This window comes from Chlamydomonas reinhardtii, chromosome 9 (genome assembly GCF_000002595.2).
Source record: "Chlamydomonas reinhardtii strain CC-503 cw92 mt+ chromosome 9, whole genome shotgun sequence".
Classification (NCBI taxonomy): Eukaryota; Viridiplantae; Chlorophyta; class Chlorophyceae; order Chlamydomonadales; family Chlamydomonadaceae; genus Chlamydomonas; species Chlamydomonas reinhardtii.
Window position 1 is genome coordinate 3,680,279 of NC_057012.1, and position 27,881 is coordinate 3,708,159.

A 27,881-nucleotide genomic window follows, 5' to 3' on the forward strand; every position below is an offset into this window, starting at 1 on the left:
ATGATGCTTTCACCGAAGAGCATACGAGGTAAACGCGAACGCTCACAAACCCTGGTTAACAGGCTGGCACGGTCGTGTAGCCGAGTGCCCACCTTCTGCCTCGAGCTCTGGCCCATTCTTAGCGTGCTTTTGGTCAGTGCTCAACCTCAGTGACGGTGTTTACAGCTGCGAGGCATTCTGTCGCAGGGGCGGAAGGGGCGCACGGAGGATGAAGGCGACCCTGAAAGGTGCCCCTGGACGCACCCACAACCCGCATTCTGTCTGGAAGCCTCCGCTCCTGTGCAGGTGTCACACGTGGTGACGTGGCGCGCCCGCCGCCCAGCCATCCCATCTTTCCCCTGCGCATGCTTTTACAGCGCAGCTGCGCCGGAGCTGGTAGCAGAGACCTCCTATGCCACACTTGACACCGCAAGCGGGACCACACCGTCAGACGTCCGCGTTGCACCCCAGTCTACCCAGGCTTCACCACGCCTCACAACCTCCCCCCTCCACCCACACGCCAACCCCTCCTGCAGTCCTGCCCCTTCCCCTCTAATCCCCTCAAATGCCCTCACTCCCCTCACACCCACGCCATTCCTCCATCTCCTGCGCGTCTCACACCATTACATTCGTGTCCTCACGCGCCCCGCGCGTCTCCAGCCCCGCCGCCCACGGCCCCATGCCGAACTGCCTCTTGGCGGCCATGTGACCCTCCCACCGCGCCAGCGACCGCAGCACCTGCGCCTGCGTCTCGTTGACGGGGGCGCGCGCCGGCGGCTCCAGCTCGATGGCGGACCGGTGACTGTGCACCAGGGCCAGCTTGACGCCCGCCGCCTCGCCGCCCGCCGCCGCAGCCAGCATCTCCACCACCCGCTCCGGAGGCAGGACGTTGTTGTCCTCCTTCTTGCCTGGGGTGGATAGTGGGTTGCGGGAGGGCGGTGGGGCAGGCGTTGAGGTGCAGTAGAAATCTGAGTTTTGGACAGCGAGTGTATTGTAACCAGGGCGCGTGGGACAGGACTTCCATGCCAACACTCGTGCAGCTCACAACAACACACGCACAGCACATAGCCCCTGCAAAGCCCCTGTCATTGCCATGCGCTGACGCCCCCCAACAGGCGCCCATGTGTTCGCCCGCACCTGAGGAGTACTTGATCACGGCCCAGGTGCCGCCGGTGCCTGCCAGCTCCGCGCCCGCCAGCCGCCCCAGTAGTGCCGGCGCCGCGGTGGCGAGCGGGCTGTCCAGCGGGTCAGCGATGTGGGCAATGTCCAGCAGCTGACAGCGCAGGTCCTCCTTCACCTTGCGCTGCTTCTTGAGCGTGCGCTTGCTGATGACGTACCTGCGTGTGCACGTGCGTGTGAGTAGCAGTGGCTCTTAAGTATCACAGTGGATGGTGTTCTTGGAGTGAGGAGAAACGCGCGTGGTGTGGGTGACGGGTGGGAGTGTGGGACCAGGGTGAGGCGATGGGCTTGCAAATGAAGGGACGGAATGGGGAAGGGCAGGGGTGGAGCGCGCATGGCGTGTGGAGTGTGGCAAGCATCATCCACAGCAGCCCGTGATGAACAGGTTCAGCGCGTCAGCGAAGCAGTGAACCACTCACTTGTCCATGGCACGCACAGCGGCCACCGCTGCGCCAAAATCCACGGGTGCTACAGGGGTGGACGAGGAGGTGGCTGGCTCGGATGCGGCGGCCGCATCGGTCTCGACCTCATACACCTGTGGGAAGCAGCATCACTGTGTTCAGAGCACAAGGGCCCGGTACATAAGCGCACACGGCCGGGGGGACCCCTGCACCACTGCACACACACACACACACACACACACACACACACACACACACACACACACACATGCTTCCACCTTTGCCTATAGGTGAGCTCGACTACGACCAGCGGGCGGGAATCCGGGAATTAGGCGTGCTGGGTACACGTTGTTTAGCGCGCCCAGGGTGCGGAGCATGGACGCATACAGGTGCATCGCGGGGTCAGGCCGAATGGTCGCCCGTGGGGTTCCAGGCTTATCGCGGGTAAGTATGACTACCTGGGTCACGACAGTCACGCGACGCTCGGTAAAATGGTGGGTATCGGTAAGTAACTCCGTCGCGTCGTTGGGCGGGCTTTCGTTTCGTTTTTTAACACACACACACACACACACACACACACACACACACACACACACACACACACACACACACACACACACAGCCCCAAGCCCCAAACAGCTCTCCATCTTGCCGCCCACCTGCTGTACGGCAATGTACCACTCCACGGACCGTGTCAGCTTGGCCATCGTCTCGGAGCGAGTGCCGTCAGCCTGCAGGGGGCGGGGAGGCGGGGAGGCGGGAGGTGAGCTGCGAGAAACGGACATGCTGCGCCGGAGCCCGCCATGTATGAGGTAGGTCAGGCAGAGCCCATTTGCAGGGCTTGCAGCCGGGCCCAGCCCTCAGGCAAGCCAAGTCCACCACCGCCACCTGCCTTGTATATCTCGCACTCCTCAACCTGCTCCTCCAGGACCATTCCCGGTGGCAGCTGCGCCTGTGGGGTGGAGCGGGCGGCAGAGGCGCCAAGAAGCAACTGAAGCGGTTGGACTTTGGGTTTGACACACGGCTATAATTCACAACGTGGCCATGCCAACGCTACAGCAGTACAGCTCCGCGGTGCGGAAGCCCCTCAACCATTAAGCAGCTGGGCCGCCATCAGCACACCTCCCTTCATCCTGTCCGCTGTGCGCTGTGTGCCGCTGCCCCCTGCCCCGTCCAGCCGTCCTGTCCGCTCCGCCTCACCTGCAGCCGCTGCCGCACCTCCGCCGGCTCCATGCGCTCAGCCAGGTAGAGCTGCGGGTGTAGGGTGGGAGGAAAGAGAGCGGCGGGGGCAGCAGGGCAGCTGTGAGCGACCTGAAGCGACGTAATGACTGGCCGGCGGCCCGCGGACGCCGCGATCATGCACTTTCAGAGCATGCCGAATGAAGAAGTGGGTATAATGCCGCAGTGACGCTTCCTTGCGGTCCCCCTTCTCCTGAAACCGAGTTCCTTTCGGGTCAAACGCGCCACGAGTGGGCTGACAGCCCCACAAGTCCCTCACCTCCAGCAGCTCGCAGCTGGAGGTGGCGCCCAGCGGCAGCGGCTGCGCCACCGCCACCAGCGGTCGAGAGTGGAAGGGCGACTTGTCGTGCGCCACAGGCAGCGCGGCCCGGCTGGAGTGTACAGCATGGGCAAGGGTTGCAGGGCAATCAGGAATTCATCCAAACTCTAGGTGAGGTGGTGGTGGTCTCGAATGGCGCCTGTTGAACCCAGGAACGCGGCCACGTAGCTAGGTATGGCGTTGCGACGTGTGTTTAGCTAGGAAGTTCTTTCGTGTTCTGCCGAGTTTTAGATTTTGGAATGATTGACCTCGGCCCCTGGAACCGATCCACGTGTGGCCCCTCCTCCAGCCTACCCTGAGACTACCCTCAATACAAGCACAGCTTGTGTTGCATCACCGGCTACCCCACGCGGCTAACCCCTACCCCTTTCCAAACATCCTTGCAAACCCCCCCCCCAAGCTCAACTTGATTTGGTTTAGTTTGGGCTGGTACCGTATCTACAACCCCCCCCCCCCCGGGCTGCCCTCTCACCGGATGGCCCGGTCAATGGCCCGCAGCAGGTCCAGGTGCCCCACAAACACCAGGTCGCCGCCCTTGCTGAAGCGCAGCCGCAGCCGCTGCGTCTTGGCCGTGCGGGGCCTGCAGGCGGCAGGGGACAGGCGAGGGACGGGAGGAGGCAGCGGGGTGGGTCAGCGGGAAGGGCACGGCGGGGGGTTGAGGTGTACATCGGGTCGTCCATGCCACACGTGTGCCGTGGCATACCCGGGGAACCGGGCGTGATGGCTGGCACCCACGGGTGCAGTGCAGGCAACGCCTTTGCCGACAACCAAACACACGGTACATGTTGGCTTGCGAACACAGTCCAGGCAATGCCTTGCGGACAGCTTACCGCATACACGTTCACTCGTTCTGGTTCCCTTAACTACACAGTCACACACACACACACACACACACACACACACACACACACACACACACACACACATACACACACACACACACGCGCGCGCGCGCGTTCATCTCACTTGTAGTGTCCCTGGAACTCGGGCACGGGCGGCGGCACCGCCACCACGTTCTGTCCGAACCCAGCGTCCTCCTCACACACGCCGCACTCGGAGCACAGCCCGCTGTGCGAGCAGTCGGGCACTGTGGACGCCTCCAGCGCGCGCTGCAGGTCCGCCTTCAGCCACCACTTGGCAATGCCTGCGAGCTCGAGGGCCAGCGCGAGGACAAACGCCGGTGTGCTTATGCGTGCGTGCGCTTGTGCATCAGCGCAGGACGTGGCATGTGTGTGCGGGCACTGGCCGGGTTCACGGCGTACCACAGGCTCCACCGCGAAGGGCGCCTGCCTGCTCCCGACCTTGCCTGCTCCTGCTGACTCACCCGTGTCGATGTGGTCCCAGGGCAGCGGCATGTTGAGTCGGTCGTCCGCCAGCACACCGCGGTCCAGCCGCCCCCGCCCGCCGCCGCCCTGGCCGCGGAAGCGCTCGTCACCCAGCGCCTCCAGCACATCCCACTCGCCCGCCTCCACCTGCGCAGGCACAGGCACCATGCGCACGTCGGGTCAGGGAGGCACAGTGTGTCGGCGGCTTTACTCCGGGCACGGGTCAGAGTGTCCGGGCATGGCCGGTGAACACCCTAGGTGATGGGTGTGGAGCCAGACGCAGGCCGCATGCGGCAACCCCACAAAACCACCGCAGGCGGCCGCACCCCGCCATCCGCCGCCTGGCCCTTCCCACCTGCCGGTACTTCCAGTCCATGCCCGCCTCCTCGATGGCTCGGCACCAGTACGAGTACGCCCGCTCCTCGCTCTCCCACCTGCAGGAGGCAGGCGGGGAGGGGAAAGGTGTGTGTGTTGGGGGGCGTAGATACCAGCCCAAACTAAACCGAACCAATGCAAAACAGCGAGGAGGAGAAAGGGGAGTGTCATCGTGCCCCAGCCCAACGCGCGTCTCTTCGCAAATTGATGGAGACGGGTGAAGATGGCTACGAGCAAGGGTCCATTGACACGGTATGTAGGTCAGCATCACAGCTTGCACAGCACGGCACAGCACAGCAAGCGGTTGTGAGCACAAGCGTGCATCCATGTGTGGCTGAGGCGCGGCTAAGAGGACGCTGCGGGCGACCCGCACCCACACCCGCCCTCGCCCCCGCACCCGCCCCCGCACCCGCCCCCGCCCCCGCCCCCACCAGGAGTCGTTGGTGGCTCCCAGCTCCCATGCGCGCCGCACCACCCCCGCCACCCGCCGGTCGCCCCGGCCCACGAAGTCCTCCATGGCGCTGACGCGGATGGACGTGAAGTTGGCCTTGACCTGCGGGGGGAGGAGGCGAAGCGGGAGGCAACAGGGCGAGGCTAGCTGAGGAGCGCCGCCGGCATGGTACCGTGCATTGCGGTGCTGCTCTTACATTCCTGAAAATGTGCATGTGTGGCAAGCATACTTGTCTTGTACGCAACACACACACACACACACACACACACACACACATGCACACATCACAGTCCTTGCCCCTTGCTGCGTTCCTGCCACATGCACACGCACGCACCTGCGGCAGCTTGCCCAGCGCCTGCCGCAGCATGGCCTGCTTGCGAGCGAACTCGGAGGTGGACACGGAGTGCCACTGGAAGGGCGTGTGCGGCTTCGGCGTGAAGTTAGAGATGGTCACGTTCACGGCCAGGTGCCACTTGCCTAGGGGGTGGAGGTGGGGGTGCGGGGGGGCAGGTGGTGCGGTCAGGGCTGGGCCGGGGCCGGGCATTGAAGGGGCCGTGAGGCCCATTGTACTCCCTCTTCGCACGCGTCCTCTCCCTCCCTCCCTCTCCTGCCTAACCCCTCCTCCTGCTCCTGCTCTGTGTCCTCCCCCCCATCCTCTCTCCCGCCCTCTTCCCCCCCCACGCCTCCACCCACCCGTCCGGCACTCCCGCTGCAGCCACTCGATGGTCTCGGCGATGCCCATCACGTCCGCGTCCGTCTCGCCGGGCAGCCCAATCATGAAGTACAACTTGACCTGCCGGGTTATGGCGGGAGTGGAGAGGTGTGGGGTTGCCGGCGAAGAGCTTTGGGGGGGATAGGAAGGTTACAAGCGACGAAGCGGAACGGGGGCCTGGGGCAGGACTGGGCTGGCGGCGGGGCCCTCGGGTGCCGTGGGGCTGGAGCTGGTCCTGTCCCTCGCACCTGGCGCCAGCCGCCGTCCCAGGCGGTCTTGATGCCGCGAAGCAGCTCCTCGTTGGTCAGGCCCTGTGCAGCCAAGGTGTGCGTATGTCTGTGTATGTGTTTGTGTGTGTGTGTATGTGTGTGTGTGTGTTTGTGTGTGTGTGTGTGTGTGTGTGTGTGTGTGTTTGTGAGTGTCCATGTGCGTCAGGAAAACGCAAATCGGTTCAAGGCCGAAACCGCGCGTTCAGCGTGTGCATGCGTGTGTGTTGTCCCAGTTTGGCAACAGGAGGCAGGCAGGCACACATGCTCCGTGGACGAGCGGTTGCATGTATACCACTTGCACTACCTGCACCACACGCACCGCACTCGCACCTTGTTGATGATGTCACGCAGCCTCTGGGTGCCCGCCTCGGGCGCGAACGTCAGGCCGCTCTTGCGGCCCTGGCCGCTGCCGATGATGTTGGCGATGTTGTCATCAAAGCGGTCCACTCGCTGGGAGGGCAGCGACAGCACCACACCCTCCTCCTGCAGTTATTGAGCAGGCGGCAAAGGCACAGCATGAGCATGTGTGCTGTATATGCGTGTGTGTGGGGGGTGTAGATCCTAGCCCAAATTAAACCGAACCCAGAGCAAAACAGCGAGGAGGAGAGGGGGGCGGGGGGCCACGGGAATACACGACGACAGCATATACCCCAGCCCTGCTCGGCTACTGCCCGCTCCCTCCCCGCCCCGGTCCCCACCTGCATGCGGTTCTTGATGGCCAGGCCCACACTGGGCAGCGACAGATAGTCGGAGCAGGACAGCGACAGCAGCGAGAACTCCTTGTAGCTGAGGGGGGGGAGGGGGGCGGGTAGGAAAGGTAGGGAGGGGAGGGCAGGGCAGGGCAGGGGAGGGTTGTAGATACCAGTCCAAACTAAACCAGGGGGCATGAAAGGGGCCGGTCCATGACCTGCCATGAGGACAACACGAAGCCCCCACCGGCAAAGCCTCGTCCTGCTGTACGTGCTGCTCACACCCTTCCACATCAGTACAGGTACGCGCACTCGCCCACCTCTCCCGCCTCACCCCGTCTTCCTCAGGCCCTCCTCCACCGCCGCCACAACCTTCTCTGGCTCCACATCTCGTGCCGGCCGTGTCAGCATGCCGGGCTGGCAGAACCTGGGCGCGGGCGAGCACGTGGACAGGGCGTGTGTGAACCGGGCGAAGCAGGATCGTCAGCACAAGGCGCGAACGAGCATGCCTGCACGGTACATCTTGCTAGGCCACAGGCGTGGGGGCGTCACGCAGGGTGTCGGGGGAGGCGGCCAGTCCCACACACACTTCAACACACACATCCACACGCCGCCACCAGCCACAACAATGCCCACCTGCAGCCACGTGTGCAGCCGCGGCGGATCTCCACCGTCATGCGGTCGTGCACCGTCTCCACGTACGGCACCAGCCCGATCTGCAACACCATCACCCGCAAGCTGAGGCGGTTGCGTGCCCGGATGAACCAACCAACAAGGGGGAGGGGCGGGCCAGGGGGGCCCTCAACAGGCGCCGTTCGAGTCGTGCACACCCCCCTCGTCCTGGATGGGGCTCGCCGCCCAAGAGCCGGTCTGCCTAGGCCCCGGATCTGCCGTGCTGCTGCCCTTGAGGGGCCCGCCCTTGCCGCGGGCAACCAGCCACCCACCCACCCACCCACCTCAACCACCCACCCACCCACCCACCCACCTCAACCACCCACCCACCCATCCACCCATCCAGCCACCCACCCACCCACCTACCCAGCTACCCACCCATCTACCCACCTACCAAGCCACCCACCCAGTACCCACCCACCCACCTGCTGGAAGGGGTCTGGCTGGCAGGTGCGGCGCTTCACACGCGCCGGCACGCCGTCCACCACAGGCACCACACTGCCGCCGAAACCCTGATACAGGTGGTGACAGGGAAGGTGGCACAGGCGGGCAGGGGCCGCGCCAGCGAGACGGCAGGCGCTTGCAGTTGCCCCAGCCACAATTGCTTGCCTGCCCGTACCCGCCGTACGTGCTAGTAATTCCCATACCTTGGGTGCCCCAACCTTGCCCTCCTTATGCATCCTTTGCTGTTTGCCTCCTCCGGACCCCTCCGGTACCCACACCGGCTGCCGCATCCTGGTTGCCCCTCCCCTCCGGCCCCCTCCCGCCCCTCGCCCCTTGGGCGCCCCTCACCGGCGGCGCCTCGTAGAACTGTGGCACGTACACGCCCTCCACCTGCTGCGCCAGCCGCAGCAGACTGGAGCGCCGGTCCAGCCCGTCAGCCACGCACGTCTGCGGGACAAGCAGGGCAGGGGCGCAGGGGAAGTGGGGTGGGGTGGGGGAGGTGGAGCTGTGGGGCCTAGTGCTGGGAGCTGTGCGATGGGTATTTAAGTGGGTACGGCACTGCCTTACCCGCCCCTCCGGGTTCTCGCTAACATCCAACACATGCGCGTTGGCGTGAGCGCGTGGGTGCCCCTTCCCTTTACCCTTCCGCACACATGCATACAGCACACGCGCGCTAGGTGTGCTTCTCACGCACACGCACGCGGCACGCGGCGCACACCTTGAGGCACTGGCCGATCTCCACCAGGAGCTCCTCGCCGTCGCCTGCGCACACACGCGCACACACGTGGCGTCAGGGGGGGAGGCGACGTGCGTGTGTGTGATGCAGCCATGCAGGACTTGTTGATGGGGCCTGCTGTGCAGCTAGCCCGGGACCCCCAAACGACGACGAGGAGGCTTCACCTCGCTTCCCGCACTCACCCAGCGCGAAGAAGTCAAAGAAGTCGGCGAAGGGCTCGGGGTTGGATGTGGCTGTGGGGCCGCCCGCGAACACCAGGGGCCAGGAGCCGGCGGCGGGGTCCCAGGGCACGCCCGCCGGCTCCAGCCGCTCCTGTGGTTGGTTGGGATGAGCGGTGCGTGCGTCCGGAGGTCGGGACGGGAGGGGCGAGCTTGGGAACGATGTGAGAGCTCAGCAGCTGCAGGTGTGCAGGCTCATGCAAGCAGAGTGGCACAACGCCCTACCCGGTCCGCATGCAGCTCCGGCTCGGCCCCCAGCCCCCAAAACCCAGCCCCCCAGCCCCCAACTCCCCCCCCCCAGCCCCCCCCCCATCCCATGATCTTCTCTATTTGGCTTCCTCATGGGATGGTGAATACAACCCCGCCCCCCCCCCCAGCTCCACCCCACCTGCCAGCTGACGGGGATGCCCGCCTGCCTGCACATGTCCAGCACGTTGGTGCCGCCCAGTTCGTAGGCCAGGCTGAAGCCCAGCACGTGGAAGTCACGGAGCGGGCTGGAGGCAGGGGAGGGAGGGGAGGGGAGGGGAAGGCGGAGGGGAAGGTAGAAGGTAGGGCGGCAAATGGGTTGGCGTCGGAAGCCCATTCATGGCGGACTCCCGAACAGCACAGCAGCCAGCATCCGGCAACTTTGGAATCAACTCCTCGCCCCTGGTCCCATTGCCAATCACGCGCCTTCCTCTTTGCAGCCCAACCCCACACCACCCGTCATGGGTTCGGCTTACTTGGGTTGGCATCTACACCCTCCCCCCCCCTCGCCTGCCACTTCCTTAACCACTTCCTTAACCACTTCCTTAACTAAACATGAATGTAACCCCCTCGCCTGCCTCCTCCTGCAACCTCCTGCCCTCAGCACCACCCTCACCCGCTCCCATGCCTCCCCTTGCCTCCCTGCCTCCCCCCGCCTCACCGCCTGCTCTCCACGGCGAACAGCGGCAGGCCGTGTCGCTCCAGCAGTGCCCGCATGTCGGCGGCGGGGAAGTAGGCGCGGTCGCAGGACAGCCCGGCGGCGGCGTTGAGCACCGTGTACAAGATGATGTGGCCCTGGTTGGAGGCGCCTGGGGGAAAGGGGGACGAAGGCTGGTTTCAGCATTGCCAGAAAGCAGAAAGAGGCGCATGAAGATGCAGGTCAGGACAAGCGGAACCGTGAGTGGATGGGGTGGGGATGTCAAGGGTTGAGAGGGTGTCGTCGTTGTTGTCGGAGAAGGAAGAGGAAGGGCAGGAGGGAGGGACGGGGCACGGGAGGGATGGGCGAGTACCGTACAAGGAACTACGTCCGTATGCCGCGGGCAGCACCAAGTACCGTAACCAGACAGCGCAAGGTGAGAGGCGTGCAACTGGGTGTCGGTCGTGGGCGCGCCGCCCACGGGGCATGCAGCCCGCTGGCCCTGACGCCCCGGCGCCACACTCACCAACTTCGTAAATCTCCGGGTAGGTCAGGCAGAAGCGAACAGCGGCGTCCTGCGGTCGAGAGAGTGTAGGCGCGGTGCGGGCAGGTATGCCGGGCGTGTCTTGAGCAATACCCGCCACACAGCCGCATGCAAACGGTCCTGCGGCAGTGCTGCTCCTTGCGCTCCCGGCCCCACCCGCGACCAACATACATAATGCGCGTGCACAGTGTCGACCCTGTCTCCCTGTATTCACCTACTACACACAGAAGCGCGCACGGTGTCGACCCTATCGTTGATGCTTTCCTAACACACATGTGCAAGCGCATTTCCCGCCCCACCACCCCCGCCCCACCTGCCAGGGTTTGTGTACGGCGCCGACCTCATTGCCCAGGTAGCGGCTGGGGCCCTACAGGCCACACGAAGGGGGAAGGCAATACCAGAGTCGGCCCGTGTACGGTAAGCGGGGGCCCACAACTATTGCCTGGCACCGTAACCTAAGCTGTCCTGGTGAGCAATGCCAGATACCTAGTACCGGATAGTTGGCTAGCAGCTTGATGAGAGCGCCTTGGTGCTGCACAACACGGCAGCACGCCACCGCGCCCTCCAGCCCTTCCTTCAAGGAGTTCCAGATCCACTGTCCTCTGGCCCCGCCCGGTGCTACCTTGCCCTTCTACCCTTACCATCTGCACAGCCCACAGCCGCCGCAACCCCGCACGCACGCACGCACGCACCACGCAATTAAGCATGCACATACACAAACAAACACAACTGTACGCACACGCACACCTGCAGCTGGAGCCACTCGTCCCTGGGGATCCCGTAGATGTGGGAGTCCGTGTGCCCGCTGGCTGCCTCCGCCGCCGCCTGCAGCCGCAGGGCCAGGTCCGCCGCCGCAAGCCGGCTCTCTGCCGTCCCCGCCGCCGCGGGTGCCTCGGCAGCAGCCGCTGCAGCTGCAGCCACACGACTTGAGGCGCCGCGGCCACTTGCAGCAAGCGCACACGTCGCAGGCGCGCGGAGCCATGCCAGGCCTGCCTCACAGCGCCTGGCGCCAAGGCCTCTTGCTAACCCACATCGCGAATGGCTGGGCACTAAGGCCCCAGATGCATGCATGGAGACGCTGACTACACGCTGCTCTGCTCCACGCTGCCACGTATGCACCGTCAGGGCAGGGGCGCCTGCGCGAAGGGCCGCAGGAGAACCGAGGTGAGCTCAAGGGGTGTGGGTGAGGTGCAAGCAGTCAACGGCGCCAAAATCCCCGTAGCCCAATTCTGAGCTCAACCAGCCACATATGCCGGGCATACTTTCAGTTCATGGTGCATGGTCAAGAGTTGCGTCTTGGCTCCACAATTCAATGGACGCAAGCACCAATTTCGTGCCGGCGCAGGTTTTGCTCATGCAATCCAGGTCGATGTTACTAAAATACAATAGCCAGCAACTTCAACCCAAACAAAGAAGCCGGTTCCTCACCCGACGTGAACCTCGACGTGTTTATGTGGCCTGGTGTGCCGCTGAGTTAATCTTGGTGTCCGGGCGTTTACGCAGGTTACCAACGTAGAATTATGCGTGACGTTCAATTCCCCTATGTGGCAATTGGCTCTGATGTTTCCCCGCGCGACCCCAAAACTTCGCATCCGGCGGCACAGTGCCGGAACACCAGCCAGGTACTGTTTACGCTCCCCACGCCGCCATTCATGTCCACGCTACCTTTATTACGCCAGGCGCCAGTCCCTGATGCCCTGGCTTCTTACAAACAGACACGGGAGTGAAGCATCTGTGCTGTCGTGCAGATTAGCTGCCCCGAAAACAAGATACGACCCCTGCCTCCTCCCTTCCCCTGCCATGCCCTCCCTACCTCTCCACCCGCCCACCTTCCCCCCTCAGCTACAATGAGTTCTCGCTGCTGTCGCTGTCCTGCTCCGACTACCTGTCGCTACCCAGTGTGGGCCTGGCCATTAAGAACCGCATGCAGGTGGGGACCGGGCGGGGAGGGCAGGGAGCGGGAGCGGGCGATACGCGAGCAGGGCTAGGGTATATGCTGTTGTGGTGTATTATCGACGTGCTGTATTCCCGAGTGGACCGCTTTGATGACAACATCGCCAGGGCCGCAAGAGCAGCCTGACGTTCGCGCCCGAGGCGGGCACGCAGCGGCTGCGTCAGGCTGCGTGACTCCGACCGAACCCTGTGACCCCCTTGCGCCCCCCCCCCTCCCCTGCACACACACAGACCTGCTGGCTCCCTCTCCCGGCTCCTTCCATCTGTTCACGGACCTGCTGTTGCTGGCGGACGCCTGCGTGCCCATGCCCTTCTTCGCGGTGGAGGGGCCCAGGCTGGAGCGGCCGGCCTCCATACCCAACGGTGCGAGCGGACGGCGGCCGGAGGGACAGGGCCGGGCTGGGATGCATACTTTTGCTTATCGGGGCAGCAGCTTGGCGCATGCCAGCGTCCTGGGCCTCCGGTTGGACATGCTCACGTGGCGGCGGGCTTTGTACGAACACGCTGCCTGCGCTCATGCAGTGTACGGCAGCCTGACCCAGTACGCGAGCGTGTGAGGGTGTTTGTTTGTGTACGTGTGCGGATGCCGCTTGCGCGTGTTTGGGACTGTGCCATAGCATGGTGAGAAGCGAGATGGAGGTGGTAGGGAGACAGGGCACGCAACAATTAGCTGTCTTTCGCGCGCACCGCGCGAGTATTGTTCGCATCTGCCGGCACCGGTGGTCTACCCTGTGCGCGCCCCCGCCCGGCCGCCACGTGCGCAGGTGGCTTTGTCGTACGGCCTGACGGGCAGCCGCATCAGCAGCGGCGTGGCGCTGTACCGCAACTGCACCATAATTTTTTAAAAATACTTTTTTAATACCTGTAGAATTGTCACCTTTAGAGCCATCCATATGAGCCGAAGTCATATTATTTTTTGTGTTGCCGAACCACAATCCCGCTCAAGTGCTTACCATGAGCGGCATGGACACTGCGTGTTTCGGCGTGCGTCGGGTCAGCTGCGGTGCGGGTGTTCGGCCACTGGCATACGCCAACGCGCGTCGGACCCATACATGATGCTTTTGCAGTATGCGGTGTTTTGGTAGCCTCCTAAGCCACTCTGGTGCCGTCCGCCTTTTTCGCCTGATCGCCCCAAGTCCGGTGCCCTGCCGCCGTGCCGTGCTTGTACTGCAGGCGGCGTTGGCGTCCTGGGGTCTGGAGTACACACTTATGGCTGACAACGATGAGCCCAGCGTCAATGACACGAGCACGGATCGCCCCCGAGCCCCACGACCTCGCCGCCAGTCAAGGCGCTGACAGGCATGGCCGGGGGCATCGCGTCACACCAGGAAGTCATTCTGCCTACGACGATTGGAGGTGGGTTCAAGGGATCGGATCGCGCAAGGAAGCAGTCGTGAACACAGTAGGGTTGAGGTCAAACGGGCCATCCAGTAAGCACGCACGCTCCAGCACCACCACGCAACGGCACCCACGTCAAGGCTCATCACTCCCAACCCCCTGCACCTTCACTTCTTGAACAATCATGAATGTAACCCCCATTACTCCAGGCGGGCTCTTGCTGGCAACCCTGGCCGTGCTGGGCGTACGTGGTCCTGGTGCGCCGGCGGCGGCAGCGAGGCGTCGGCGCGGGCGGCGCCAAGCCTGCCCCCGCCGCGTGCGTCACAGGTGCTGTGGTCTGAAGATAAGGAGGAGGACGGGAAGGAAGGGAAGGGGAAGGGGCGCGCCGGGGCGTAGAAGCTCAGGCACAGGGATTAAGCCAGGTCCACACCTGGGCAGTTGATTGGGCCTGGACAGTTCACGGAACGAGGCAGCAACTTGGCAGAAGAGCATGCAGGGCGCATAGCACCATTATCGATCGTACGTACTTGTCATTATACGTCATATGATGCGGGGGGCTTGGGGCGCGTGCCGCAATGTTGCTAAGCAGACTTCCACATTTGGGCATGCTAGGTTTGATGTGGGTGCTGCCCGTGCATGCGTACTGTAAGGAGGCAGGCGCCTCCTGTCGGCAGTACTGAGGCACAAGTTACACAAGTGTGCTTATGTGGAGTGGAGTGTGCTTATTATCGCATTTGTGATTGTGTTATTTGGCCGGCTGCACACAGGCCAGTGCAAACCGCAGTTGTTGCAGTGCATCGCATGAGCGCAGCCTTGGGCGCCGGTGGCAGACGTTATGCCCACCGCTTTACACCCCTTGTTGAAGTGAGGAGATGCTGAATATTGCTAGTGCGGTACTATGGATGGATATGATCGGCCCAAACGAGTCACGGACGCTTGACACGCATCGGGTGACGGGTGGGCGCCAAGGCTCAACCATGGATGGCAAGGGCTGGCGAGTTCTTGGGATGCTACCGTATGTGCATGGTATTTTACAGAGGGTCTACTGGAACACCGCTCACAAATGCATCAAGGAGGCTGGAATACTGACCGTGAGAGATTGTTCCCATAGCGGTTGCTCACTAGGCAGCGGAGAGAATGTGCGTATGTAATGGGAGTGGGGCCGGGGCTTGGGTTTTGGTTGGCAGTGGGTGCCGGCGGTGAGCGCGCCTCTGGCTACGAGGCAGTGCCCGAAGCACCGTACGTGTGAGGGACGTGCAAGTCGCACTGGCTGACCAGATGTCCCCATCTGTTTGTGACTGCGCTAGAAGGCCACAGAGCAAGGCACGCGCAGGGCCGGCAGCTCCCCCGGATGCATGTTCCATTGCTTTCCATGCTTATAGCCTCGTATAGACGTTCGTGCCCTGGATGCCCGCTGGAACCACCGTCGTGGTATTCAGCCAAGAGACTGCGCCGTAACGTGTCAACGGCGGGGACCATCACCTGTCCCCCCTGGTAGTACAGGTCGCCGACTTTTTTCAGCTTTGCTACCCAGTTCCGATTCCGGAACTTCGGATCGGATGCATACCCATCTGCAAGTTGCTTGCGGATGTCTGCGGGGATGGTTGTGCCCGCAGGTGGAGGTGCATCGCGGGTCCGTTGCCCGCGCGTGATTGCTTGCACGTGTGGATCTAGGACGAGATCGGGGTGCTGCGCCCGAAACTGCAGTACCAACATTGCTAGTTGGGCGCGTGGCACTTCTGGAACCACATCTTCATAGATGCGGCTTAGAGGGTCCGCAACATTGATGCGGCCTGGTTGGTAGGACCACTTAACGTTTTTGTCCTGCAGGAATTCTATCCACCGAGCCTGACGGCGTGAGAGCAGTCCGTTGGCCTTCATAGAGTCCAGGTAAGTCAAGGGTTGGTGATCGGTGACCACGGTTACATCTGGCGCGCCCTCGAGATAGCAGCGCCATTCTTGTAAAGCGTGAATCACCCCCAGGGCTTCCTGGTCGGTGGTGGTGTAGTTCTTCTCAGCTGGTGTAAACCGGTGGCTGAGGAACGCAATGGCATTGCCGTTTTGCAGCAGAACTGCACCTGTTACGTAGATTGATGCGTCCGTTTTCACCTCGAAGGGTTCGGAGGTGTTGGGTAGTGCAAGCACAGGCGCGGTGATCAGCGCACGTTTCACACCCTCGAATGCCCGCTGGCAGGCGTCACACCAAAGCCAGGGTGACTTCTCGCTAGTCAGGGCTGTGAGCGGTGCTACAAGGGAGGAATACCCCTGTATGAATTTCCGGAAGTAATTGGCTAGGCCCAAGAACGACCGAACTTGCTTGCGGTTTTGCGGCACGGCCCATTCGGCGACCGAGCGTACTTTGTCGGGGTCGACTTTGAGGCCGTCGCGGCCCACAATGTGGCCTAAGAATTTGAGTTCAGGTTTGTTGAACTCGCATTTCGCAAGCTTGGCACGCAAGTTATGCGTTTGTAGCACTTGGAAGACGTCTTCCAAGTGTCGCAAGTGTTCCTCTGCTGTTTTTGAGAAAATCATAACGTCATCGAGGTACACAAGAACAGATTTGCCCAATTGTTTAGCAAAGTAACCATTCATCGTAGCCTGGAAAGTTGCGGGTGCGTTCGTCAAGCCGAAACACAGCACCTTAAAAGCGAATTGTCCCTCTGGTGTTATGAATGCAGTTTTGGGGATGTCTGCTTTGGAAATACGCAACTGGTGGTAACCGGACTCCAAATCGATGGAAGAGAACACAGTGGCGCCGGCCAACTGGTCGAAGATTTCTTGAATGTTAGGCATAGGATAACGCCGCTTCTGCGTTATTTTGTTTAGCGCTCGGTAGTCGAGCACCATGCGTAACTTGTGTCCGGTTGGGGACTCCGGGTCTTTCTTCTTCACGAAGATTACCGGCGCTCCAAATGGGGAGCTAGATGGCTCGATGAATATCTTAGCAAGCAGGTCAGCGATCTGCCGCTTGCATTCCGCTTTCTCGTCCGGGGACAGGCGGTAAGAGCGTTTTGCCGGGGGCACGGCGTCCGGTATGAGCGGGATGGTGTGCTCAACGGGGTCCGTGCTATCCCGTATGCCATCCACTTTCTGGAAAATGGGGCTGTATTTGTCGAGCAATGCTGAAAGCTGTGGCGTAGGAATGAGCCCGGATGTGGGCGTTGGGGAGGGCAAGTCAGGGGTTACTGCTGCCACGGAGGGGCCGCTGGGGGCGCCCTCTTCGCCTTCGGGTCGCACGAGCATTAGGAATGCCTCGGCGCCGCGTTTCATTGCTTTCCATGCTTGGATGATCTAGGTAGGTGACCACCCTATCCACCCGACAACTCTATGCCGCATCCCCCTCCCCCCTGGCTTCGTTTTGTTTATTGGGCTGGCATATACCAACCCCCGTGCCCTGCCCCTTACCTTGTCCCATCCATACCCAGATACCCTGCCCTGCGCCCCTGCCCTCATCGCACTACCGGTACCCGTTTTCTCGCACCCCCTTCACCCCTTGCATCACCCCTCCGGCCCGCTCCTCCCCCCTCTGGCCCGCTTCCCAATACAACCCCGCCCAACCAAGGTGGGCGCAGCGTCCCTGTTGCAAGTCGGCTGGCAGCTCGTGCAGTCGCGCATAAACAGGTAATCAGGGTCGCAGCGAACAAAGCGCGTGCAGGTCTGACCGTGTCCGACATACAGCGCCTCGCTTCACCTACCACAACTTCTGCCTAGGTTCCCTCTTGGGCCCCCAGCTTCACAGAGTCCGAGCACTTGTGCTTGCTGAACGTAATAACAGCATTTGACGCCAGAAACACAGACGAAGCCCACCAACGTGGTCGCCATAGTTCATTCAAAATTCACACTTGGCCCAACCTGTCGGACTATAGTTGGTCCCGCTCTTGCAGCAGGGGCGTATAGTTGTGGGCATGCCCAGACACCTGCAGCTCATAGCATACTGGCATTGTACTATAGCTGACAGCCAACTTGAGGGCGGTTGGTCCATTTCAAGCTGCCATTGCGTAAGTTGCACAAGTTAAAGGGGCGACAATGCTGCGCTTAATTATGCTGATAGCTTCAGCATTATTGCTGGACACGACGTTTGTCACCGCCCAAAGTTCAGACCAGAACACTTGGGAAGGCATGGTGCGCAGCCCCAACGGCGCAAACTGCGTGCAGAAGTACAGCACGCTCATCGAGCCCTTTTACGCCATCGAGGGCTGCGCGACACTGGTCAGGTCCGCACTCGGTGTGGCCACCGTGAAGGCCGACTGCCCTTCCACCGCCACGGGTGAGGCGCGTTAGCGCAGCCAGGGGGGGCACCCGTCCGTGGCAGCGTGTCGTTAGAGCCGCCACGGAACCCCGGATGCTGCGCATAATCTGCAGGCTCTACCGTCTGGGTGTGCATGAGTGGCTGGAACGGCACGGCTGTGGACCAGGCAAGCGGCAGTGCCAGGGGAAAGGAGCCTGGGCGGGCCTGGGCAGTGCGGTATGGCAGCGCGCGGCCTTGGGTTGAGTGTTAGGCCAGTAAGGAAGGCGTGCCGATCGCAGGGTGCATGCGGTGGAGTTGGAGGGGAAGCTAGCAGAAGCAAGTAGCGTTCTGCGGCTCAGTGGTGCTGCCTGGCTGCTGCCACATGCAACCTGCTGTCAGCCTGCCCTCGACTACCGCAGGCCAGAATTGCTGCATGGGCAGACTTCGTCAGCAGCTGTGAAATCATGTACATCGTGCAGGTGCGCGACATGCGTGTGCTAGCGGCGGAACACAAGGGGCAGGGGTCAACACCTAGCTGTCTGCATGATGAGAGGTCAGCAGCATGGGAAGGGGCATACGTCGTGCTGTGAGCTTGTGTGCTATCCAGCTGTCCACTATGCATTTAAATCGCTTTCCGTCATCACAACATCCCACGTTCTCTTTCCCTGGTTGGCTAAAAGCTGCTCCCTGACCGTACTCGCTTCCCCCGCCGCCCCTTCAGTGCAATCCTGCTGAGTCTGAAGACGGGTTCACGTTTCGTGACAATTCGTGCTTCCCGCGCTTCATCACCACAGCCGACTTTACAACATACTTGTCCACGCCTCCCTACTCTATCGGGCCCAACCCGTCGCCCGGATCCACTCCCACGCCCGGCCCATCTTCGTCTCCCGCACCCACTCCCACGCCCGGCCCATCTTCGTCTCCCGCACCCACTCCAACGCCCGGCCCATCTTCGTCTCCCGCACCCACTCCAACGCCCGGCCCATCTTCGTCTCCCGCATACACTCCAACGCCCGGCCCATCTTCGTCTCCCGCACCCACTCCAACGCCCGGCCCATCTTCGTCTCCCGCACCCGAGCCCGGCACTGGTTTCCAGGGGCCCAGCAAGAAGCCCTCCCGCCGGAATCGGCCGCCGCCCAAGGGCAAACGCAGCGGCCGGCGCTCGCCGCCGCCTCGCCCCTCGCCGCGGCAGCGCGGCTAGGCCGCCGAGCACGCTTGTGTGCAGTGCGCCGTATGCGGTACTAAGAACACATGTTGATGCACCGCGTATGGCAGGTTAGCAGATGCCTGTGGCGTGTGGTGGTGGCTGTGTATGCGTCAACTCCTGCAGCCTGCGTCGATGCATGGACAGAACATTATTGTGTCGGGCGCTGCGGCGTTGTTTCTAATTTTTGCTAGGAGTTGTGCAGGCGGGGCAGCTCCGTGGCCGTGGATACCCGCCCTCACCGTCCGTGACTTGGGTGCACTGCAAAAACGTTGATGCGTCTCATGGGAATGCTGCATTGATTGGCGAAACCCACACACGCAGCCTGAGCACCTGAGCAGCCGCACATTGTAAGGTCTGTCCTAGTCCGGTCGAAGCCTCCAGTGTCACAGTCTCACAGACACCGAGCCAAGTAGCCCTGAGAAACTTACATCTTGCGCAATGATTACCGCGTGAACCTGGCAAGTGGCTACAGACGGACGGAGGTGGTGGTCGAAGGGAGCAAGTGGGTTTCCCCTGGAAGGAGAAGCCTCACAACACATCACACCGCATACTGGCCCCGGCTCTACAACGTCATGTTCGCTTGTGCGTGTTGCGATTTTTCAAGCACGTCGATAACCGCCTAAAGGCCGAACTTTCCCTGCGTTCCCCCCTCACCTGCCGGACATGGTCTCCATAGGCACCGCCAGCCAGGGGTCCCCGCGGTGCAGAAACCCATCTGAAACAGCCGCCACGCAGCTGTCACAAGCCGCCGCAGGCTACCGCTTACTGTGCATGCCTACACGGCCACATCCTCATTATTGTGTACACCCTGACGCCGATTGCGCTTGGAGAGAGCTTATACAGTGCCCTCCACGGGTGCGACATTCCTCCATGGTTATTAGGGCCATCCGTACATATGCGACATGAAGTGCGAGGGCCCGTCCTAAAGCAATTGGCATGGGTTCGGTCTGTACACGCCGCCCCCCCCCAACCCGCGTGCCAAACCATACACGCCTGCCGTACATAGCTATGTATGTGCCACTACCGGAAGGTTGCAAACGGCTGGTCATGAAGCGCCTCACCTCAGCTGCTCAGCCGCCTACACCTGCTCACTACGCACGCAACGGTAAGCCAGCGCCTGCCGCGCCTTCGCCGCTACCCAGCTGGACGTTGATACCGGACAAGGCCAGTCCGCTTACTGCGCTCACCCGCGGGCCCGCAACCAGGCACCTGTCCAACCCAACCTCCCGCCCCGACGTCTGCACTGCAGCTTCCGCAAAGCAGCCTGCTCAGTGGATCCTTAGCAAGCTCCGTGCGACCTCTGCAGCAGACGGCGCCGTGTACATAGCTACCCCGCGGGTGTTGCAGACCTACACGGCATAGACGCATACGTAGACGAAGTTGAGACCGGTACAGCAGGCCCTGGCAAGTTAAGTACCGCAGTACGGTATGCCAAGTCGCCAGACAGCAGGGCACTCCAGCAGATGTGAAAGTTGCTCCGCGCATAGGTCCGTCAGGTTCCCTTCAGCCCCCCACAAGCTCTCGCGCACTCAGGGCCTTATGCACCCGCCGCTTGCCCTGCTGTGCTCAGCACACGGCCGCACGCCACAGCCCCTTGCTCACCTCGCTGGCCACCTCTGCCGGCCGCCACAGCGACCACATCTCGGGCCGCTGCTGCCGCGACGCCACCCACCTGGGGTCCAGCTGCGCCTTGGTCCTGTGGGTGAGGGCAGTACCGAGTAAGGGAGTATGTGGCGTGATGCTGTAATGTGGTGCGGTGTAGTGCGCGCGTACGTGCGGCCAGGCGAATGAGAGCAAGGCATTGCACAAGTAAACACGCACGCCTGGGTTGCCCGAGCGGGCTGGGCCCGAGTCGACCACTGCCGTCACGCGTGCGCACTCACGTGGGCGCCTTGGCGGGGACGTAGTGCACTGGCGGCAACTCGTCGTACACGGCCGCGTCAAATGGCACGTTGGCGGCCCGTGTGGCCGCACGGCGTGCCGCCTCCTCCGCCGCCGCCTCGCTCATGCCCACCGCCGCTGCCGCAGCCGTCACGTCCAGCGGCAGGCCCGCGCCGGTCACCCATGCCGCCTCGGACGGCGGCGGCAGTGCACCCGGCGGCGGTGACTCCAGAACGTCCCGCAACCCTTCCATCTTGCGCAGCAGCAAGGCCGTGGCTCCGAACTGCGGTAGCGCGCCGGGAGTCGCAGCAGCTTCGGCAGCATCCTCGTCGGCCTGCATTGCCGCTGCATACGCCACATCGTCATCTTCTGAGTGCGTGACGCCCCCGCTGGGCGCCGCCGCAGCTACCGCTGCCTGGGCTTCGCGGCGGTTTGAAGGTTGGTGTGCCGGGGCGGGGCGGCTGCCGCCCAGCCGCGCGCCACCGCTGACTCCGCCGCCGCCGCGGAAAGCAGCAAACTGACCATGCAGGGGGGACTCAGACGCAACTGGCCCAGCCAAGGTTGGGCTTCTGCCGTTCCTGCTGGGCCTGCCTGTCGCCAGCGCGCGGCCCGGCCGAGAGCCTGCGCCGGTAGCAGCAGCAACGGGCGTGGAGTTTGTGGAGGCGGGGGCCTCGGCTGCTAGCTGTCGTGCCTGCACTCGCGCCTGGTGGTGCTGCTGCCGCTGCTGCCGCAGATACGCCAGGTGCATGCGACTGCCGGCGGTGGGCTGGGCCTGGGTAGCTGCAGACGTGGCGGCCTTGCTGGACCTGGCAGCAGCGGCTGGGGCACCGCGACCGGCGGCGCCCGGTGCGGATGCGGATGGCGCCTCCGCCCGTCTCGCCGCCGCCGCCATGGTGGAGCCGGTCGCCGAGGTGCTGGGCGAGCCCAGCAGCACACCGGGCGACTGCAGCCGGCTCCGCGCGGGGCTGTGTTGGCCTGCACGAACACCGAAGCATGAATTTCATGCAGCAAGTTGACTAGGGCAGGCTGATTTACCTCCATCTGAGCAACCTGCATCCGGAAAGTGCCAAGGACCCCACACATACCGTACACACCGGCCGCCGTACAGGCCGGTCCGCCTCGGCCGTGCACCCACCTGGTGTCGTCTCGCCCCCCCAGCTGCCCTTGTGCCGCTCCACTGCTGGCGAGCGCTCCGATGGCCTAACGACGTCCGAAAGCCCCGCCACTCCTCCATGGGTTACAGTCGCCGCAGAAGTGCCAGGCACTGGCGGCTTGCGGTGACGCAGCTGCATCAGCATCTGCCGCCCCGTCCAGCCCGCCTGCTCAATCGCAGGGCCCAACGCCGCGCCACTTGCTGCGGAGGCGGCGCCGGCGGGTGCTGCCGCCGCCAGCGGAGACGGCGGCTCGCCAGACAGCTGCATGCGGTGGCTGCTGCCTGCAGGCGACTGCCGGAGTCGTGCGGAGGGCCATGCGGGCCGACCGGGGGCCGCGGCCGCCCGCACACCGCCACGAGCACCAACCTCGACAGTAGCTGCCTGCGCCATGCCACGGCCGCTCAGGACGTCCGCATTCGCAAAGCCCTCCCAGAGGCCGGCTGCGGACACCTGCTCCTCATGCTCCTCTGGCCGCGGCAGCAGGCTGTAACCCACATGCACGCTGTCGGACGGGAGCTGCGCCGCCGTGCCGAGCCCGGCTCCGGCATCGTCATTGCCTTCCTCCTCCTGCGCCTGCTCGGCTGCTTGTGCCTCTTCCTTGCGGCTCTCCTGCTCCTCCTCAATCGGCTGCAGCTGCTCGTGGCGCCAGGCGTGCATGCGGCTCCCATGCGGATGCAAGCTCTGGTGCGGCTGTGCATCCTCGACGTCCTCATTGTTGCCGCGCCGCGATGGCGCCGGCAGGCCAGCCGCGCCGCGAGGCATGAGCGCACCGTCCTCCTCCTCCTCCCCCTCCTCCAGTTGCTCCTCGGCGCCCTGCTCTTGCCCCTCCCCTTGGGCGCTCCCGCCAACCTCCAGCTGCAGGTCTGCCAGCTGCCGACTCAGATAGGCAGCCTGCTCTAGTGGGCTGTAGCGCCGCTGGCTCCAGTCCTGCGCCTCTGCTGCCGCGTCGGCGTCCAAGTCCACTTGGGCATCGCCACCCGCGTCGTCAGCCCCGCCATCCTCATCCTGTGGCTCATCACTGGCAGGGTCGGGATTGTAGGCGTCCGCGCCCCAGCCGCCACCATCACCCGCATCGAGGGACCCCCCTGCCAGTGACTGTCCGAAGGCTTGGCTGCCTGCAGGTTGGGTTGCGCGCGGCTGAGACATGGGGAGGGTGACGAAGCGGAAGCTGCCAGCACCGGCTGCGGGGGCGGCTGTACCGGCAATGCCCGCAGAGGCAGAGATGGACGACCTGCAACGGGCAGGGGAATGAGCGGGGCTTGCGGTATGAGTGTATGACAGGTTGACAGGCCGGGTGAGGTGCAACCGAGTGGCGGCCAGGGCGCTTCGATCGCAGCATTGCCGCTGCCAGGTGTGTATGCCAGCCTGCCAGACAAGTGGCCACGCCATCGCACCTGAACCACGCCTCGCTGCCACCGCCCTCCATGGAATTGTCATTCTGCCGCCATGTGCCCCCGCCCCAGCCCCCGGCTGCGTCGGCGGTGCCGTAGCCCCCTGCTGCTTGTGGGCTGGGCGCGCCCCGTGAGCTGGTTGCGAGCTCATAATCCTCTGCAGACGGCCGTGGCGGCCGAGCTGCTCGGGGCTGCTCCTCCGCCTCGGCTTCCTCAGCAAATGCTGCAGCCTGGCGGCGCCATTCTCCATGACCAACACCAGCGGCGGTGGCTTCAAGCGGCGCCTCGCCGTCCTCCTCACCGACAGCTGCTGCTGAATCCGGCAGCCCTGTCTGGTCGTAGTCCTCGAATGAGGGCTGGGCGGCCGCCGCGTAGCGACCAGCGGCTGCAAAGCAGGCAGGCAGAAAGCCGAGGCTAGTAAGAGAGCACTGAGGGAGGCGCCATCTCGACTCTCGAGTTAGGATTCAGGAGGTGGTTGTGTTCTGAACCGTACTCCCACCGCAACAACTGCCAGGGCGCGCAGTCACATACCGTAGCAGCGCACCTGCAGCAGAGGTGCTGGTGGCCACAGGCAGCAGCGTGCCTGTGTGTGGGAGCTCCCCGGCGTCGGTGTCCCCCAGGCCCTCACTCAGACCAGGATCCACTCCTGAGTCAGAGCCGCGGGGTGCATATCGGGTGCCCCCGCCACCGACAGGATTCGGCATCACCGAGCGCAGGCGTTCATGTCCTGGCGTAGCCATAACGGCAGCTGAGGATGACTGCGGCGGCAGCGGTGCTGGGAGCAAGTCTGTGTGGACAGCAAGTTTGACAGGGAGCTGAGTACGGTGTGGATGCGCTTTGTGCCATGAGATAGCACGCACGTTTGACGACAAGCTGACACGACAGCAGCCCAGCGCTACGACCCGAACCCACCTGGCCGAGGAGGCAGGCCCGTAATCCAGCTGCGAGGCGTCGGCTGGGTGGCGGGCGGCACCGCCTGCCACGTGCGTGCGGGGCTACCACCCGCACCGCCTCCTCCTGCGCTGGCCCTTGCGCTGCCTTCAGCCATACCTGCTGCTATGCCCCCCGCCACTCCAGCAGCCCCAGCGCCTAGCGGCGGCGACGCCCATGGCTCAGCGGCGGGGCTACTCGTGCCCCTGCCGCTGGCGCCTCCCTCGCCTGCCTCCAATGCGCCTCCAAGACCAGCGCGAGCAATTGCTGCTGCCGTGCTCGGACTGGTGGCAAGTCCAGAGACGGAGGCGGCGCTTCCACGCACTGGTGCCAGCGGACTGCGAGGCGCGGTGCCGCGAGCGGCCACCACCAGCCCCGGGTAGGGACTCTCCAGGGGCACCGTCGCCGGTGTGTAGCCACCAGCCCTTGCAGCATCTGTCTTCGGCACCGCGCCAGCTCGGGCGCCCCAACCGCCGCCTACGTTTCCTGACACGCCAATGCCTTCATACCCATACTGTCCACGGCCCCGGCCTAGCAACATTCCCATCGGGGATGGGGTGTCGCCGCTGACCAGCGCAGCCGCGGCGGCACCGGGAGAAGCTGCAGCGTTGGCATCGCCCGGCGCAAACCCCGACGCTGCAGCTGCTGCTGGAGCCCCGCCGGCTTTAAGCTGCAGCCAGTCCAGGAAGTCCTGGCCCTCCTGCAGCTCCGCCTGCTCTGCGGTGTCCAGCGCCCCAGGTTGCACTCCACGCTGAGGGCCGTGGCCACTGCCCGCATCGTGTACCGGAAACGTCAGCTGCAGGGGTTCCAGCACGTAAACACACGTACGTCATCCACATTGTTGCTCCACCACATCACACTTCCGCGCGCAGTACAACGTCCGCATGAGGTAGGCGCACATATACACACACCTCGCCCCGTCGGGCATCGCCTCACGCCGTCAGGACCCCTTCCTCTTCCCACCTGAATAAGCTCCGGCAGCCCCATTGCTGCCGCGGTCGGTGCCGCATACAGCCGCAGCCGCACCCCGCCCGCCAGGCCGCCGCCGCGCTGCAGCGCCACCAGCTCCGACCCGCCCGCCGCTGCCGGCAGGAAGCCGCCGCCTGCCAGCGGCCCCGGGTAGCGCTGCTCCGCCATCACCGCCATGCTGCTGTGCGGTCCGGACTGGCGGCTGCCCGAGCACGTGTCCAACACCACCAGCCGGCCGGTGCCAGCGCCTGCACCAACGTGAAGAAGGGCGGAGGTGGATGCGGGTGCATGTGCGAAGCGGGTGGCAGCCTGGCAGGCAGGCGTACCGTTAGGTGGGCGCCCCACGCGCGCTGCAGCTTGCGGCCTGCAGTCCCAAGCCCTTCCGCCATCTTCAGGGTACCACCTCAGGACCCAGGTCTCACCTGATGCCACGGCAAGGTACCGGCCGTCTGGGCTGAAGGACAGGTGCGGCTGGCCTGACACCGCCCCCGCGTACGCGTGCACCCAACAGCCGCAGTCCGCCGCCGTGGCGGTGCCGGTGGCGCTGGCCGAGAACACATGCAGCCAGCCCGCGGTGGAAGCCACCGCCAGCAGCGGCGGATCCACTGTAAGGGAAAAAGGTAGAGCGGATGCAGGCTGATGGATTCGCTAACCGAACGAGCACTTGTTACCCATGGTACATGACGCAGATGATGCCAACAATCCAAGGCTGCCTGCACCCAGGCTCCTTCAACCAACCTGCGCCGGACCAAGTGGCACCGCGGCCGCCGTCCCGCCACGACAGCCCCACGGGTGCTGGGAGCACGCCGCCGCCGTCCAGGCCACGCGGCGCCTCCGCCACCGCCACGTCAGCAGCCTGGCGCGGCGACACGCGCGCTGCCAGCGCACTGACGGGGCCGGCGTCCGCACGGAAGCGCGCCACGGCCTCCAGTCGGCCGCCCGAGCAGTCCAGCACCGCCACGTCACCCCGGTCCGTACCCGCGGCGGCCTGCGCGTGCATTGTTTAGAGTGCATTGGTCTTTACTGTCATAATGTTTGCTGGCATGTACCTGTGCCCTGAAATGCAGTGGTTCAACAGTCGCAAGGTTCTGACACATCCCTGTTCGCATACTCCCTAGCCGGCTCTTCAGGTGCTGGGGTAGCACCACTCTGTAAGATAGTCATAGCCCGCTCTTGATGCTTCATGGTTGCATGCATAGAAGTGTTGCGCCGTCCACCCGGCCTCACCATTAGGGGCCCCACAAACGCCACAGCCGTCACCGCCACCAGCCCACCCGGCTGCTGCGCACTATCGATCTGGGCGCCGGTGTCCAGTGACCACAGCCGCACGCAGCCATCCGCACCACCCGACAGCAGCAGCTCCCGAGTGGAAGCCAGCGCGAGGACCGGCGCTGCAGAGAGGACATGGCGGTATGAGTGTTATAACCTGAGCTTCAACGCTAAACCGGACAAATCTGGTTCCGCTTGCGCCAGTTGCCGCCCGGCAAACAACTGCACTGCAGCAACCCGACAAGAGAGGTCCACTGATGCCATCCGTACCCTACCCGGTGCCCGCCTCACCCTCATGAGATCCGAACAGGAAGACTGGCCCGGCCTCGCCCTCGCCCAGCGGGAGCTGCGCAAACATGATGCGACCTGAGCCGGCCTGTGACAACAACACGCCGTCGTCGGGCTGGTGCTCCAGCGCACTCCAGGCCTTGGCCACCGGCTGTGTGAAGCCGCCCGCTGCAGGTATTTGTTCGTGCAATGTTTAGGTGCTCGTCGCAAGTTTTGGATGAACGGTGCGCCCCACGGGTGCGCCCCCAGGTTGTCTACAGCAGTGGTGAGGGGCTGTGGGCACCCATCCAAGACTGTGCTGCCCGCACCTGTCGACAGCTGCAGCTCATACGCGGCCACAACGGACGAACGGGCGGCGCCCTCGCCTAGGCGCACTACCCGCAGGATGCCATGCGAGTCCACCACGCTGAGAAGGCTCTTGAGCAGGGGGTGTGGCCTGTGGATATGGAGGAAAGGGTTGAAGGGGAAAGGCCACTCCATGATGCCGTGTCTTGACTGTAGCATCATTACACCTCAAGCAAACCTCCTCTGCGATGCCAGGCAACTGCGCACCTCACGAGCGCGACCTCGCGCCCGGCAGCGAGCCAACCATCGTTGACTAGCGGCAGACGAGCCACGAACAGCGTGGAGGAGCCCTGATGCATTCTAAAGGACTAAGTATTGCAAGGTAACACGTGCCATGCGCTTGCGTGTTTAGCTGTCGCACAACAAGTTAAACATTTGACAGTCGCTGCGTTCTCCCATTTTCATTGCCCGTAAACCATAGCACCGTCGCTCATATTGCCGCATACAGAAAGAGCCTCGACGCTTTGGACCTGAGTTTCTCGGGTTTCATGGT

General features: G+C 63.7%; 4 protein-coding genes across 4 annotated transcripts; 2 read left to right on the forward strand and 2 right to left on the reverse strand.

Annotated features, from left to right (window-relative positions):
- Positions 1-147: 147 nt before the first annotated feature.
- On the reverse strand, positions 148-12,025 carry CHLRE_09g390801v5 (uncharacterized protein). The gene is made up of 29 exons (XM_043065569.1): positions 11,864-12,025; positions 11,183-11,571; positions 10,749-10,802; positions 10,418-10,466; positions 9,916-10,063; positions 9,397-9,502; positions 8,973-9,102; positions 8,773-8,816; positions 8,403-8,501; positions 8,036-8,122; positions 7,575-7,654; positions 7,273-7,365; positions 6,948-7,035; positions 6,580-6,732; positions 6,229-6,291; positions 5,962-6,061; positions 5,603-5,745; positions 5,249-5,370; positions 4,798-4,876; positions 4,442-4,589; positions 4,084-4,261; positions 3,590-3,697; positions 3,058-3,169; positions 2,760-2,810; positions 2,452-2,511; positions 2,219-2,290; positions 1,578-1,693; positions 1,117-1,316; positions 148-887 (listed from the first exon to the last, which is right to left on the reverse strand). The coding sequence occupies exons 2-29, from the start codon at positions 11,504-11,506 to the stop codon at positions 595-597; spliced, it is 3,300 nt and encodes a 1,099-aa protein (XP_042921148.1). The 5' UTR covers positions 11,507-11,571; positions 11,864-12,025; the 3' UTR covers positions 148-594.
- A 300-nt stretch (positions 12,026-12,325) lies between these two features.
- CHLRE_09g390838v5 (uncharacterized protein) lies at positions 12,326-17,047 on the forward strand. The gene is made up of 4 exons (XM_043065570.1): positions 12,326-12,365; positions 12,620-12,751; positions 13,562-13,744; positions 13,936-17,047. The coding sequence occupies exons 3-4, from the start codon at positions 13,611-13,613 to the stop codon at positions 14,120-14,122; spliced, it is 321 nt and encodes a 106-aa protein (XP_042921149.1). The 5' UTR covers positions 12,326-12,365; positions 12,620-12,751; positions 13,562-13,610; the 3' UTR covers positions 14,123-17,047.
- A 308-nt stretch (positions 17,048-17,355) lies between these two features.
- On the forward strand, positions 17,356-19,524 carry CHLRE_09g390875v5 (uncharacterized protein). The gene is made up of 4 exons (XM_043065572.1): positions 17,356-17,993; positions 18,089-18,141; positions 18,374-18,433; positions 18,676-19,524. The coding sequence occupies exons 1-4, from the start codon at positions 17,768-17,770 to the stop codon at positions 19,153-19,155; spliced, it is 819 nt and encodes a 272-aa protein (XP_042921150.1). The 5' UTR covers positions 17,356-17,767; the 3' UTR covers positions 19,156-19,524.
- A 49-nt stretch (positions 19,525-19,573) lies between these two features.
- Positions 19,574-27,855, reverse strand: CHLRE_09g390912v5 (uncharacterized protein). Its single transcript, XM_043065574.1, has 14 exons — positions 27,596-27,855; positions 27,352-27,479; positions 27,047-27,211; positions 26,714-26,877; positions 26,225-26,474; positions 25,909-26,091; positions 25,481-25,734; positions 24,500-25,313; positions 24,132-24,374; positions 23,591-23,972; positions 22,178-23,427; positions 21,045-22,017; positions 20,764-20,857; positions 19,574-20,510 (listed from the first exon to the last, which is right to left on the reverse strand). The coding sequence occupies exons 1-14, from the start codon at positions 27,685-27,687 to the stop codon at positions 20,430-20,432; spliced, it is 5,073 nt and encodes a 1,690-aa protein (XP_042921151.1). The 5' UTR covers positions 27,688-27,855; the 3' UTR covers positions 19,574-20,429.
- Positions 27,856-27,881: the final 26 nt, after the last annotated feature.